This window comes from Sinohyriopsis cumingii, chromosome 1, assembly GCF_028554795.1.
Source record: "Sinohyriopsis cumingii isolate HCF-2022 chromosome 1, ASM2855479v2, whole genome shotgun sequence".
NCBI classification, from domain to species: Eukaryota; Metazoa; Mollusca; class Bivalvia; order Unionida; family Unionidae; genus Sinohyriopsis; species Sinohyriopsis cumingii.
Genome location: NC_142961.1, coordinates 169,606,155 through 169,622,878, shown reverse-complemented (window position 1 = coordinate 169,622,878; position 16,724 = coordinate 169,606,155). Strand labels below are relative to the sequence as shown.

At 33.6% G+C, this 16,724-nt stretch overlaps 1 protein-coding gene across 2 annotated transcripts in view; it reads left to right on the top strand.

Annotated features, from left to right (window-relative positions):
- LOC149808361 (uncharacterized) overlaps window positions 1-16,724 on the top strand; it is a 32,677-nt gene that overhangs the window by 9,090 nt on the left and 6,863 nt on the right. Inside the window, exon 2 of one of the 2 annotated variants that reach the window (XR_016424835.1) lies at window positions 1,147-1,355. Coding sequence is in view for 1 of the 2 variants with exons in the window: in XM_089976118.1 (XP_089832244.1) it covers window positions 1,147-1,217 (71 nt within the window). In the remaining variant the exon portion in view is untranslated. Of the gene's footprint in view, window positions 1-1,146; window positions 1,638-16,724 lie in introns of those variants that run through there. The other variant, XM_089976118.1, reaches the window with a different exon arrangement.

The following is a 16,724-nucleotide window of genomic DNA, read 5'->3' as shown; positions in this document are numbered from 1 at the left end:
AACACAAAATGCATTCCATTTGATTGTTCAGTTTGGTTAAGATATTGATTGGTGTAGTGCGGCATTGTGGCCTATATGATGTTATGGGAATTCTAATGATCCATCTTGCTTTATGCATTATTAATTACTAAAAATATTTGTTAACTGACACTCTAAAGATTACATAAGAAATATTCAAACAGATTATTTGAATTTAACTTTGTACAGCTGATCTTAACATCATTACATATCCCACATGAACAAATATCCATACATTTTAAAATGTTTGGGATCAAATGTTCACATTCAGTACATCATATAGGCTGACATTGTACCTATAGTGAATCTGTAAGGCACATTTCTGGCTGTGTGCACTGAAAATGTACCAAATTGTTATTTTCATCATGAATATGCCTATGTATGGTAACATATTTCAATTTAGTATTTTGACAGAGTGTGGTATTGTAGCATCAGCTGATGTCTGATTCCATTGAATCAATGAGCTTAATGTTTGGTAACCAACACTCTTAAAAATACACTACAAATGTTCAAACAGATCATTTGAATTATGTTTGCACATTTGATCTTAACAAGTATATTGTATATGTCCCACATTTGCAAATTTCCAACCTTGTTTACAAGTTTTGGTGACCAGAATTTCACATTTAGTTGATGATATAGGATTTATTGTTTATTGGTACCTATAGTTGATCTGTGTGGCCACATTTGGCTGTATTCACTTGCAATATCCAAAATTGTTATTTCCCTCATGAATAAGATTGCTTTTAGTAATATATTTTAATTTAGTACATTGTCACTTGACCTTCCTGTATAATGGTATGTACTAATGTTTGCACCAATGATCAAACCTCACCACCCCAACATTACTTTAAACTTTATGATACATAGTTTACCTGATTAGTTATTTAACCTGTAAATGGATAAATATGCTTTTAGAAACCTTTTATATTTTTAGGATGAATTTATTACTTTAATACATGGCCATTTCTTCACATTTCTTAGTGTCTCTCTGTCAAGTTAAATATTTGTCCCCATGCTTGCGGCCTTAATGTTATTTTGAAATCACCATATCTAACACATTTTAACTTCATTTACCTAGATCTTTCTGTTTTCTAGAATTAAGTGAAACATATTGTATCTTTTCAGGTCTAGCTGGTATCTGGAACAAAGTGTTAGAGTTCGATCAGCTTGGAAGCCCTACAGTATTCCGGTGGTGATAGCAAGGTTTCTTAAGGGCATGTTCAGTGTGCTGCCATAAGTGACCAAGATTTGTTCATATCACCACACTGATATATAGCATCTCAAAGACATAGCTTAGGTCTTCATGAGAGAAAATAGCACCATTTTTCAGTAAGGTAGAGCCTCCCTAGAAACTATTTTCCTATCCCATTGTCACCTTTTGTAGTTATCGACACTGAAATGGAATGCATTTTTGCTATAAAACAATGTAGTGGTCCCATCAGAAATTTAAATCTGAGTGTGCTATTAGTTATGCAAACAACTGCCTAAGTACCTGACACAATAAATGTGGAACATAGCACCTGTCATTGTTTCTTTAGTGTGTACACCTAAATGCATCTGGACAGGCATATTGCGGTTTGCTGCCAAAATCACTATGAGCTATGTTGCTTCACTACCCCTGGGAAAAATGTTATAAGTTGTAGAGACCCAAACTACCATTTGTTTTAAATACCATTCATTAATCAACTTTGCTGTCTAAAATTTATCAAACTGTGTTTTAAAACTTATATGAAAATTTAAGGTTTCAATAAAACTTAGTTTTTAAAATTTTAATGTCTATTTAAATTGCCATTGAAATTTAATTTATCAATATTTTTAAATTTCAATCAAATTTTCAGACAGGCGTTATCTTGTATTACAATTAGGTTTTTACTGCATTGAAAAATTCCTATAATTAAGGAAGATATAGCAAATTTAGTTTTGGTTTCTCAAGAGCACTTGGACCAAAACTTGCACTCTGTGGAACACCAGCACTACATACTTTATGACAGGTGTCACATGTTTTGTTTGCAAGGAAATTCAAAAAGACTTCATGTATAAAGTTGAAATAGGTGTGGCATGCAAATATAAAAGTTTGACTAAAATTGGCGTATTTTAGATTAACATATGAATTGTATTGATTGTCACACAGTGGAAAGGTCAGTATTGAGAAACAAATGTAGAGAACATATAGTAAAATTAATTGTGCTCTATGTCTGTCTGCTGAAGACAAACTTAACTATGTAACACATCTTTGGATTGGACGGTCTGCTAAAGACAAACTTAACTATATCACACAAAACATCTTTTACAAGACAGAGTACCAAAAACATTTGTCACAGAAATTGACTGGGTACGTTACAGATTTCCACTTTACTGAATATAGTAAACTTATTTTTACAGGATACCATTTATTTATAGTATGTAAACTGATAGTCATTTGAGGTGTACCCCAAGGGGAACAGACCATCTGGATATTCCATTTGTTTAAAAGTCAGGCTATGTGTTTGTTACATCTACTGCATGGATATGTATCACTGTTTTTAGTTGTTTAGAGAAACGGAACGATAAAAGATGGTATGTCACGTATGATTTTCCTGAACAAGTCAAGGTCTCTTACATAAGCTGTTCATAAGAAGCTGGCTTTATTCTCAACTGTATGAAGGAAAAAAGCACATAGTCTTTCTTCAGTGCATTGATTTTTGCATTTGCCAGATCCTAGCATAGGAGTGTATGCTTAGGTGAATCCAAGCTAGAACTTGTTTGCTTGTTTTTGTTGTTGTTGACAATAGGCACTACACTACCATATATACTTGCTTATAAGTTGAGTCCAACTTCAAACAACATCGATCCTGATATACCAAAGCATAATACACCTGCAGTTCAGGGTCTATGTTGTTTATTCTACTGATTACTAATAAGCTGCACAGATCCAGATCTGCTGGTGAATTAGACAATGGCAGATCTGGGTCTGTGCAGTTTGCATGTGGACTTGTCTTATAAGTAAAGTACATGGTACTTAGGTTCTGCTTAACATATCCAAAGATTTCCCAGTTACAGGATTTAAAGTCGGGGTTTCATTCTGAACCAGATAGTAGGTTATGGGGATAGTTTTATAAGTAATATAAATATATGTTAAATGGAGTGGGACTGCTCACACAACAGTGTTTAACAGCATGTTTAATACCAATATTAGAGACAATACTGTTTGATTGTCCAAGTTTAGTTTTCACAGTAATGGGTTATAGTATATTGTTACACATATTAGTTCTGTACGAAACCTTGATATCTGTGTCATTATGGAGAAGTTTACATAGAAGTCAAACTCTCCAGACATCATCAAATACTTTACTAAGTTAACTAAGCATGCACAAAGTTTAATTTTTGTGGATTTTAGTTTATTGATAATTATTTTCAATGTGAGTATGTTGTGTGAAGCTCTGTGATCAATGCCAAGTCTTATCAGTTTTATCAGTACTTTCAATGCGAGTATGTTGTCTGAAGCTCTGTGATCAATGCCAAGTCTTATCAGTTTTATCAGTACTTTCAATGCGAAGAAGCCATGGCAGCATTAAAGTTCAAGAGCTGTCAGGGTATTTAAAGTGATGGAAGACTGAACCATCATCAGTTAGGTTGTTTGAGTGAGATGATTAATTGGTTAGCATTCTTACAAGTTCACAAAATCCACAATGATTAGAAGCTTGAAGTGACTCCAATTTTCTAAAAAGTGTTTCCCTGTATTGGTTTTCTTTGAAGTTGAGTCATTACTTGAGTTGTTATCATACTGCTTGCATTTATTCATTTTATAAGTAATTTGTAGGCAGAGTTATTATCATATAAGTGAGGCAGTCTAACGCAGTGTAAATGCCATGTAAAATTTGGGATTTTAGGATTTCATCTCTGGTTGCCACTGGAACCTGCTGATCAGAAGATAAGATACTCATGGTTTTGAATAAATGTTAATTTCATCTAACTACAGATATCTTTTTATTAAAAGTGCTGAGTTTAATTATTTTATAATTGTTTGTAATAATAAATTTCATAAATTATTAATATTATAATGGGACTTAAAGTATTTGATCAGGAACAATTCTGTGGAAACATTGACCTAAGATGTGTGTGATTCGGATTTTTAACGTAGCTTTAAAAAAAATCAGTCATATTGCTTCAGTGTCTGCAGTGTGGCAGTTTATAGTGATATCTAGCACTTAGGCATCATGCTGCAGACATGTGGTATCATGTCCCACCCAGTCACATTATCTTGACACCAGGCCGACCAGTCATAACACTAACCTCTTAATATTGAGTGCCAATCATGGAAGCTGTTAGTACCTTTTTTTTAAAAAGTCTTTGGTTTGACGCAGCCATGGTTCAAACCTGTGATCTCCCACATCCGAGGTGAATGCTTTAACCACTTAGGCCACCGAAGCAGTCTCGACCCAAGGTGATACAAGTTTGAATTGTTAGAATATAAAATAAGAATACTGCAACAGTACATAATATGCCCGTCTCATAACAGGGGTCATTTTAACTGCTGGCCTGTCTCATAATAGGGGTTATATTTAGCTGGTATATTTAGCTGCAGGTCTGAGGTCAATGTTACATTTTTCATTACCTTTTTAGATTGAGGTAATGGGCTTGGTTATGGTACATAACACAATCTAGTTGTTATATCTACTTGGCAAAGTGTAATGGTCAGGACTAGCAAATAATAAAAGATGAATGCAAGGTGTTACGAGTCTATGGTCTTAAATTAAGTAACATAAAAAAGCGAAAAAGTTTTGTAAGATTCAACAAATAATTTACTTCCCTAGAATACAAAGTGAATATTTATAAAAGAATTTACAGTATTGTGAATTAAATCCCAATATGTCCTAAAAGTTCTATCACAAGTCCAAATGTATTAAGTTTCAATTGAATTTCAGTGTATTCCAAACAAATTCCAATATTTAATATATTGATGTGCCTGTAGAGAGCATGCTAATGTGCTAATGGCCTGGAGTGTGGTGATGTGCTAACAGTCTTTTAAGGTCTAACAATATTATAATCCAAAATATCCTTGCCTGAATTCAGTATAATTCCAAGTTAATGTTCCAGTTTAAGAATATTATTGAGCACTTTGTAATTGCAGTGAATAATAGTTTGAATACATTTATCCACCCAAACTAAAAACTGAACACAACAGTAAGACTGATTCTGCTTCAGACATTAAGGCAAGAATGTGTAATTCTTCAAGTAAAAAAGATGATATTCCCCCTTAAGTTGACCTTGGTCACAATTATCATTTTCTGGAAAGACTGTGAACTTTTAATGAAATTTTCCATTCTTGAAGTTTCTAAGGTCAGAGTCAAGACTATAAACATGTTTACCATTGATAATGATTTGAGTATTTAATCCACAATTATTGAAAAATATGTACCTGTGTATTATGTTGTTTACAAAATAAATATTACTGGTAAGGTACACCATGAACTTGATTTTATACAAGGTCAAGTACATGTACAAAATACAGACATAATATAAACTATTATTTCCTCTTTCTTAGTCAGGGCATCAGCAGCATTAGGTCTACTTTCCTTTTCCCTTTGCTTAGCCAACAAACAATACAGATTAAATATTCATAACAAAAGACACCATGTCAGGCTTCAGACAGGTATAAAAAAAACAATTTAGAAAATCATGCTTCATCTCTATAATTATTTTTATTGTATTTTTCTGTCTTCATTCATATTTTTATGATCTAAATTACTGCATATATTTTATGATATGCATATTATGAATTAACACCTAATCAGAGAAAACAGCTTTCACAAGAACATATTAGTAATAATAATTATTGTTAATAATAACTCATTTCAAATTTGAATCTATTTTGTAATGCTACAGTGTATTTTTATAAAATACAATTATTATTTAGAAACAGAACTGTAAACACTTTCCTGATTATACAATTTTGCATTACCATGACCATAGAATCAGCAATTTTTATTGAACATCTTTAATGGTGATTGGTTAAGTCTTTTTTTATATGCCTAACTTGCGTGTATTATTGTACAGCATTTTGTATCAGGTGTTTTAGTAACATTTTGTTGTCTTGAAGATAGCTTTGTTACAGTCATAGAGATTTTTGTGAAACTTTGCCCAAGTACATATCATGGACAGTATGATGTGTACCATAGCCACATACGTGTGATGTGTACCATAGCCACATACGTGTGATGTGTACCATAGCCACATACCTGTGATGTGTACCATAGCCACATACCTGTGATGTGTACCATAACCACATACCTGTGATGTGTACCATAGCCACATACCTGTGATGTGTACCATAGCCAAATACCTGTGATGTGTACCATAGCCACATACCTGTAATGTGCACCATAGCCACATACGTGTGATGTGTACCATAGCCACATACCTGTGATGTGTACCATAACCACATACCTGTGATGTGTACCATAGCCACATACCTGTGATGTGTACCATAGCCACATACCTGTGATGTGTACCATAGCCAAATACCTGTGATGTGTACCATAGCCACATACCTGTAATGTGCACCATAGCCACATACCTGTGATGTGTACCATATCCAAATACCTGTGATGTGTACCATAGCCACATCCCTTCTTTCAAGACATTAATGTTTTCATTTATTCATGACGTCACCTTGTGACCCCTTTAGATATTTCCTGTAACTTGACATCTGGGACCACACCTTAGCATACACTAGTTAAGTCCTTAGCTCATTAGCCAAGAAGTCAAGATGCTTACGGAAAATCTCTGTCTCTTATATATATATATATATATATATATATATATATATATATATATATATATATGTTTGGAGTATGCACATTTGGTTATAGCACCCCATTTTAAGGAATTCTTAGATTTTTGTGATTACTTGTCTGATTATTGGAATTTGATGCAATGGAAATATTCCTTAGCCTGAAATAATTAGCCCATTACTAGAAGCAAACGCCACTGAATGAAGTGTTAGTGAGTTTCCATGATGCCATGGTTTACTAGTAGTGAATTCAGGTCAAAACTGAATAATTGTCCCTGGAATACCATAGTCCCTATTAAAGTCTAGTGGTGTACATTGGTGGTGTGACTGCAGTGGCAGTATATGTGGTAGGAAACCGGTAAATTACACAATGGAATCAATAAGAAGGGACTCGACAGATACCGTTTATGTCACCATGGTGGCAAATGTGATGCAGTTGTACTGGTGAAATGTGCCTGGAAACCATAGTTTTACTGGCCTAAGGTGGCGTAGTTAAAATAATTACCTGTATTAAGGGATGGTTGTATAGTTTCTACGGCTAGAACTGCTGGTGATACAGAAACTTAATGAAAAGAAACTATGCAGATGTGCAGTTGATAGATATTTGGCAGGTTGTGAGAGCTGTGGTCTTGCATTGATTAGAGTAAAATGTATGTATAGAGCGGACACGTCGGGCTTTCTAATTTACAACTGAAGTTGTGTGGAAGTCTTTGGAAATTTGGGGTAAACTTATGACTTCTAGTGAGAATCGCACCGCTTGGTCAAGTAAATACCCCTGGATTGTAACAAGAAATATCTGGTGGCTAGACAGTTGGGATGTTTGAATAGTTCTGTAATAGTGTTGCAAGTGATTTGGTTTTATTATGTTTAGTACATACTATTCATTCACAATTTGGAAAGAAAGACATGTCCCATAAAATTTAAAATAAATAAATTAATATTAGTAATAGCAGAGTGCCTTTAAAATTTTCATTTTGGATTTGCGACATTTAGTCTGCGAAAGTGGATATATTTATTTGCTCTCAAGTGTTATGTTTAATTTGAGTGCTTATGTTCAGTCAAACTGAATATTTTATCTTGGATGTAAAATACACCGATGATACAGACAAGAAAGTGAAATTGATGAGAGGGCTTACAGGTGCAAAAAGGTTGGAGTGAGAAGCATCGTGTTACATTGTGAACACGTTGAAAATCGAATTGGACAAAATGACTTACTCTTCCCCAGATAACAAAGCTGGAATGATCTAACAATGTCAGAATTCTTGGCCACATGAAATCCTGGGCATGCCAGATTCAAGAATTTAGCCGCATATTGTTTAATTAACAGTAGAAGAACTGCTAATGAAGAACGTGTATTGGACAACATCCTCCCTCTATTAAAATAGAATAATTATATAGAGACAGATTTGACCAAGATAATCATTCATCTCGCTCTATTTTTCATTTTTATTAAAATCTCATAATTTCAGTTTTGACAGACCTTCTCCATTCTCAGCGAGTTTAAAACTTCATACATTGGTCTGCATACTTGTGAACAGTGATCATTGATAAACAGTTTATTGAAATTCTGCAATGGATTTGGTAGTAAGAATAAAAAGAACAACAATAACAACAATAATAACAACAACAACACCTTTACATCTGTTTGCACCTGATTTGGATAAGTTAAACTTAATACTGAATTTACCGGAACCCTATAACAGATTTGGCAATAATAATAACAACAATAACAATAACATGGTTTCAACATTTATTTGTGCTTGCTTGGAAACATTACTGGGTAATGTGTACGTTGGTACCACTATTTGCAAAGGGCGAATCGTGTCGCCATAAAATGTATAGCTTGGAAGCATTGAGAAAACCTCTCTGAAATGGACAATGAGAATCAGTCCCTTAAAATTGTAGTTGGGTGGCAGTGCCCATTTAAAACAAAAATGCATGTGCTCTTGGTACATTGCCTAAATTTTTTAGGTATGTGACTATTAGGAAGAAGCGAAACACTGGTCCAATTCGAAAAACATACAAAAGCCACCATGTATAGCCTATCATGTGCTGAAAAATGGCGTTAAACCCTACAACAACAACAACAAAAACAAAAACAAAAGTTCTGTTTTGCTGCTATATATTGAGACTTATTTAATAAAAATGCCATTTAGAGCAAGGTGTTTAATATGGAAACATGAAAATTTGATATCAGGCACATTTGCCTAGCTTACAGAAGCAGCGATATAAATTTTCATGGGCGAGTAATTATTGTTTCCCTGTGATTATTATTGTGGTTGGGTATAAGACAAAGCATCAGATGGATTGAGATAAAAAAGCCATGCAGTTAAAATCAAATTTATCTGCGCCCATTGGCTGTGTAAATAGCGTGATTCTAGTGAATTAATTATGTGATGACAGATGTCTATTTTATATGTTCTTATGAATAATTTGTTTTTAATTAATCGTGTGCATTGTTGGATTAGAACAGTTTTAGAAGTTATTTGCTGCTTGGAACCAAAGTTTGGTAAATTAGAAATATTTGTTTGGTTTGTGCTGTGGGTGAAGCAGAGCTAAATTGATATGGGAAGGTGGTGGTCTTATTTATGATTGTTTGGAGGTTAGTGGACTTTTTTCTGTCGCTGTATAGTTAGTACTTGTGGTGAACAGCTATTTGATGGCAGTGTCAGGTCTAGTGTTGTTCTGTGGATGACAATGTGTGTCGCGCCAGTTAGGCATTGAAGTCATGGTTGACTTGTTTTTGAGGTTCGAAAGAGACGTGTATTCTCTGAAGAATACATTATCTAACCTCGTTCACAGGTTCCTGTGTTGTACTGTCATTGACCTGCTAGCGACTTGCCAGTTGGAAATTGCTTCATACAGTGTATTTTAAAAATGGTTTGCTACCATCTTGACAATCATAATGGTCCATTGTGGTTTCCATCATGCATAGTTTGAATGGTCTGCTTGGATAGAATAGTATATATATATATATATATATATATATATATATATATATATATATATATATATATATATATATATATTATGCATTTATTCATACTATGCATAATGGAGAAGAATTCCATTTACAGTATTAAAGTATGTAAAAGAGGATGCAGAAAATACAATCATATCAATTTTTTTGTCAACATTATAAGTCTGCTGTCTAACCATCTCATAGGTTTCAATAATTTTGCTATAGGTCAGCATTTTTGTTTTCAAAAAGATTTTCATGAATGGGCTGAAATTTATGTTTTTGTGTGAATTATATACAACATTGACTAACAGCAATGATAGCTAAAATCTACATTTGTAATTAAAAAAAAAGTGTATTTGGATGAAATTAAGATATTTAAATTAGTTAGCTGCAGGTTAGCATTTTAGCATCTTGTCAACAGAGATTTTAGTGGTCATCGAAGTGCTTATGTCAGCAGAGATTTTATTGGTCATCCAAGTGCTTACATCAGCAGAGATTATATTGGTCACACACATGCTTATATCAACAGAGATTTTATTGGTCATCCATGTTCTTATATCAGCAGAGATTTTAGTGGTCATCCGAATGCTTATGTCAGCAGATTTTATTGGTCATCCATGTTCTTATGTCAATAGAGATTTTAGTGGTCATCCAAATGCTTATGTCAGCAGATTTTATTGGTCATCCGTGTTCTTATGTCAGCAGAGATTTTAGTGGTCATCCAAATGCTTATGTCAACAAAGATTTTAGTGGTCATCCAAATGCTTATGTCAGCAGATTTTATTGGTCATCCATGTTCTTATGTCAGCAGAGATTTTAGTGGTCATCCAAATGCTTATGTCAACAGAGATTTTAGTGGTCATCCAAATGCTTATGTCAACAAAGATTTTAGTGGTCATCCAAATGCTTATGTCAGCAGAGATTTTAGTGGTCATCCAAATGCATATGTCAGCAGATTTTATTGGTCATCCATTTTCCTATGTCAACAGAGATTTTAGTGGTCATCCAAATGCTTATGTCAGCCAATTTTATTGGTCATCCATGTTCTTATGTCAGTAGAGATTTTAGTGATCATCCAAATGCTTATGTCAGCAGAGATTTTATTGGTCATTTATGTTCTTATGTCAGCATAGATTTTAGTGGTCATCCAAATACATATGTCAGCAGATTTTATTGGTCATCCATGTTCTTATGTCAGCAGAGATTTTAGTGGTCATCCAAATGTTTATGTCAACATAGATTTTAGTGGTCATCTAAATGCTTATATCAGCAGATTAGTTGTTTTAGTGTAACCCTTGCTAAAATCAAAAGGTTGTCCGAGTACTGAAATGTTACTGTCTTAAAACTAACATTTTTAGCACCGAAAACTTAATATAGCAAAAAAACTTAATTTAAGACTTATTTTTATTTTACGATCAGACACCTTTTCCAAAATATTCATTATCATGCTACACTCTTTCCATTTAAGCTGATTTGATAACAAGTTTTGCAAAGTTAAAGCAGATAATTTGAATGTAGCAATTTATATTTCTACTTAAAAAAGATGGAATGTCTGTTCTTAAGGTACAAGTAGCGAGGGGGCCCCAAGTGGCCAAGTGGTCTAAAGCACACTCCATTACAGATCACTGCCATCTCACCTCTGTCTGCACCGGTTTGAGTCTCAGATTCAGCCAATGTGGGTATGTGAGAAAGCTTGCCAGTAGCTTCATGTGGGTCAGTGGTTCTTTCTGGGGTTGTCCCGGGTTCTTCCTCCACCGTTAATACTAGCTGCCATGTATAGCCTATCATGTGCTGAAAAATGGCATTAAACCCCACAACAACAACAAGTAGTAAGTGTATGTAGCAGTTTAATATGCTCTACAACTGCTGATACTACTACTACTACCTCAACTTTTACTACTAATAAATGTGATTTGGAAAACACATCAAACACTTATGGTTGTCACTTTTCAATAGTTTAGAATGGTGTCCTTTAGAGACAGCTTTATTCTCTCTCCATCTCTTCTTATGATGTGCGCAAATTTAATAATAATTTGGAAAGTTCAGACTGTTCAAGTTACAGCTCATGGTAAACTGATAATGATAAACACTAAAATAATGACAAGGCTAGTATCCATCATGCTATAATTATTATATATAAGATCTTTGAATTTTTGTTAAATACTTTATATACTCATCATTTGAGACCAGCTGCAAAAAACAGACACTGATCCATCACATAATGCACCATAATGTGCTGGCAGATCAGGGTCTATGTTGTTTGTTCTACTTACTATTAAAAAACTGTATAGACCTAGATCTGCTGGTGCATTATGCAATGATATATCTGGATCTATATAGTTTGCAGTTCTGCTTGACTTATAAGGGTCTTGATATGGTATAAACCCCTTTTTTTACCTCTTTAAGGGTGCAAAAGTATTTATAATACCTCAGATATACATTTATTAGTACTGATGCACGGTAACTAATTTCACAAATCTGTGGCAGGATTTCAACTCGTGTAATACAGCATTTTATTTTATGCTGGCCCATGAATTTATAGATTTTCTAACAGAAATAACTTTCTCAATTCACTGGAGTCAGTTATGAAAAATATTAGTTAATCGTGGTCAACAGAAATAAATAACAATATGACCAAGAAATATGTCACTTGCTTGGTGCAGAGCAGGTATCAGAAACCTTTGAGAACTGTTGTGACAGTTGTGCTCAATTGTAGAGTCTAGACATAAGCATTGTCACCTGTCACACAGGAATACATGTATCAGGTTAAAATCCCAGTGTTTATTTTTTTTAATTAATTGTGTTGATGTGTTTTATTGCATTGAATTAGGAAATAGAATTATCTTGTTACTTGTATTTTCAGTGCAAAGAAAAACAACCCAGCAGGACATAAACAGTAAACTGTTGACATTATTGTATAGTATACTGTAACAAATCATTTAGTTTAGTCTGTTATTCAGATTGCTAATAAATATGTTTGAGCATAAAATAAAATGATAATCTGCCTGTTCTGAATGGATATATTTCATGTCGCAGATAACATAAAACTCAAAAGTGTTTCACCCACTTTTTTAAATATATCCATTATTCACTCTATATAAGCAAATATCTTCTATATATATTTCAATATTACCCAGTATAATCCCCATTTATATCATACACTACAGGTAAAGGAGCCAATATTACCCAGTATAATCCCCATTTATATCATACACTACATGTAAAGGAGCCAATATTACCCAGTATAATCCCCATTTATATCATACACTACATGTAAAGGAGCCAATATTACCCAGTATAATCCCCATTTATATCATACACTACATGTAAAGGAGCCAATATTACCCAGTATAATCCCTATTTATATCATACACTACACGTAAAGGAGCCAATATTACCCAGTATAATCCCCATTTATATCATACACTACAGGTAAAGGAGCCAATATTACCCAGTATAATCCCCATTTATATCATACACTACATGTAAAGGAGCCAATATTACCCAGTATAATCCCCATTTATATCATACACTACATGTAAAGGAGCCAATATTACCCAGTATAATCCCCATTTATATCATACACTACAGGTAAAGGAGCCAATATTACCCAGTATAATCCCTATTTATATCATACACTACACGTAAAGGAGCCAACATTTAAGTTTTTTTTATTATGAGTAATATAAATCTATCTTGATAATGATTTTGTTTAATTATAATGGTCATTGGTAGTCCGTATGAGAAATACAGACACAAATGGGCCCCATCAGTTTGGCTGTTGTATAAATGTCTAATTGAAGTATTTGAACAGTCTTTTTGGGGAACAAAATATGTGGCCAGAAGGCAGACAAAGCTGGATTACAAATGCAGTAATTTAGTATTGTAATGAATCTTTTGAATCAAAGAGCTGGATTATGGCCATTTACACAGTATAGTAAACATCAAAGTAAATAATTAAGCAATATAATTTAATAAAACAATGAATTTAATGATGAAGTGTTACTTTGATTGCATCATAATTGAATCTTTCTTCTCCCTCCATTCTATAAGTTGCTGCTAGCAATATTTCTGCATATACCTTGACAAGAATTCAGTGGAAGACTATATTTCACTGGCAACACTATACATAGGATCCAAAGACCTGTAGTTGTCACTTGAACAAGAAAAGTAGGTAACTGCTGCATACTTTTAAGGAAGTTATTATGTCCTTGAATATGATTGCACCTATTAAGTTTGATGACCGTACATGCAGCATCATCATAGCCTGAGCTAACTACTAAAACAGGAGACTCTGTTTTTTATTAAGCATGTATTTTATTTAGCTAGTAATATAATATTAGCACTGGAGTTAATCTAGAGGGTTCGACAGATATGCAGAGGGACAGACATATGGATGCCAAAGTGATTTTGATGTCAAGCTTCCTTCCTGGCAGGATCAACAACTAAGGGTGGTTAATGAAAAGTGAAAATTATGTTGCTGTGACCTATATTTAGTAGCAACAACTATTGATGGTACAAAATAGAACTTAAGACTGAGGTTCAAAATCTCCATCATTAACTGTGCATTTTCATCTTTTGCCATTGTCAGTTTTACACTACATGATGCAGCAAGCTTTATTATTGTAACAGTGATTTGGTATGCAATACGTTGATAAAAGTATAGTTCTGTAGGATGTCAGTTCATAAAGTGTATCTTGACAAAAATCATTTACCAGTCCATACTGTACATAATCTTGAATTCTAAATTTACCACTTCAAACTGTACATAAGTTCTACAAAGATTTTTTTCTCTCACAAACATACTCTTAATTTAGATAACTGCCATCTGTTTTGCAAAATTAAATGTTTGTCTTACCTGTGAAGCATAAGCAGCATTATTTTCTAGATGTTGGTGTCAGTATTAAGTTTTTGCAATTTTTCTGGCACTGTTGTATATACAGTGATGAAACTTGATGGTTATATTCATCTTTGAGGGCTCTGTTCAGCACAGACAAAAGGAGGCCATAGTGACCTACTTCCATGTTCTCTTAACTGTATTTAGAATATGTTTTTGTGAAGCATCAAGACAGCATTCTGTGGAATTCTGGTTCAATTTTAGCTCAGAAGCAAAATGTACAATTTCAAAATTTCCTAATGTAAGAAGTGCAGAAATGGTCCCATAGTCACAAAATTGACAAAGTACAAAAAATAAACCCTTACTTGGGACTCCGGGTGCTCACCCACACATCTCACCTCTGTCTGCATGAGTTACAAGCTTGGCTCAACCTGAGTATATCAGAAAGCTTGCCAGTAACTTCCATGGGTCAGGTTCATTCCATGTTATTACTCTAAATATATTGGCTGCCATGCATAACCCATTGTATTCTGAAATATGGCATCACATCCTGCACAACTCTTTGTATGCTTTGCAGGCATGACCTAATGAAAGGATTAAAAATCTTGAATCTTTTGACTCACTACTGACTGCCTTGTAACCTTCACTTTTGCTATCTGGGTCAAACAATTGCTTAAGATTTTCAGTAATATGCAGATTATACTGATGTGATCAGGAGAAAAAGTCAAGAAAATATTCTTTCAAAATGCCATAGTCACAAAATCACCTAATACCATATTAGCTCGCTTGTAAGTCGAGTCCAATGCATGCAATGTAGACCCTGAAATGCCATCACATAATGTGCCAGCAGATCAGGGTCTGTTATTGCTTGTACTGATTACTGATTGTAACAAGCTGCATAGACACAGATCTGCCAGTGCATTTAGTGAATTTTGGTCTGGGTCCATGCAGCTAGCAGGTCAACTTAACTTGTGAGTACATACTGTTTATGTACAAAGTATTTAGATGAAGTAAATGCCAACGAGTAGAATAAATAACATTTATTTTCTTTGAATAAAACATAAACTGGCAAGAATACATTACAGCTTACAAGATAAAAAGTTGCAAATACACTGATATTGGAAATACGTGTGTACAATTTAGAAACTTGTGCCGATTCTTTCCAAGTTGCTTTTGCATTCATGCATTTATTACAATAATAATCTCCAAATAACATTCCAGATTTATGTCTCATATTAGTTAAGAGGAAGCCCAAACTTTGCAAGCTTTATTATTGCACCTTTTTTAAAAAATATTTAACTTGATCAAAGTTCCTATTCTAATATGATTGGAAATGTATACAAAATAGGATATGATAAAGCAATAATTAGATGATGTTATATAACTGTATATTAATAAAGAAAGTAAACAAGATAATGAGATGTAATTTTCTCATTGAAAATCAGCATTGTCTAATGAAACTTAAAAAAGATGATTCAACATAGTCAAAGTGACACTGCATTCTGTATTTATACCTTTAAGGTAGGTCACCCCAATGAACAGAATAGTCCAAACTCCAATTACTGTATTCTAGTTTTGTTTTTAGTCCAGTATTAATAAGTTTCTTTTTGTTGTTGTTTTGCAACATAAAAGATAGAGACCAATCTGTCCTAATGGTCACATAGAGGTCACCTGGTCTCAGCAGTTATTCTTCATCCCCTAATGAAATTTCCTCTATAAAAAAGTACTGTTCTAAATGGTTACCTGCTTTCTGCAATTAATGGCCAGGTGTTTTATTATTAAACAGTGTTTTATTGTTTACATCATCACCTGAGCAGGTAGACTATGCAAACAGAATTTTTTGTTTTCACATAAAAAACATTGTTTAGGTAAAAAAGTGAATTAATGCCTGAACATTACTTCTCTCAAGTCAATCTGTCTTTTGTAAGTTTAAACTGCTGAATCTCTTCCTTGTTATTTGAAGAATGTGAATAAATAATATGTCAGTAATACAATTTATCTACATGTATCAACATGCTGTAAATTCATAAATTATTGAAAGATGGACAATTAATGCAAATCATGTGACCTGTCAACAGTTACATTATTTTAAATTTTGCATTTTTTAAAAATCTTGTCACGGTTCATCTCCA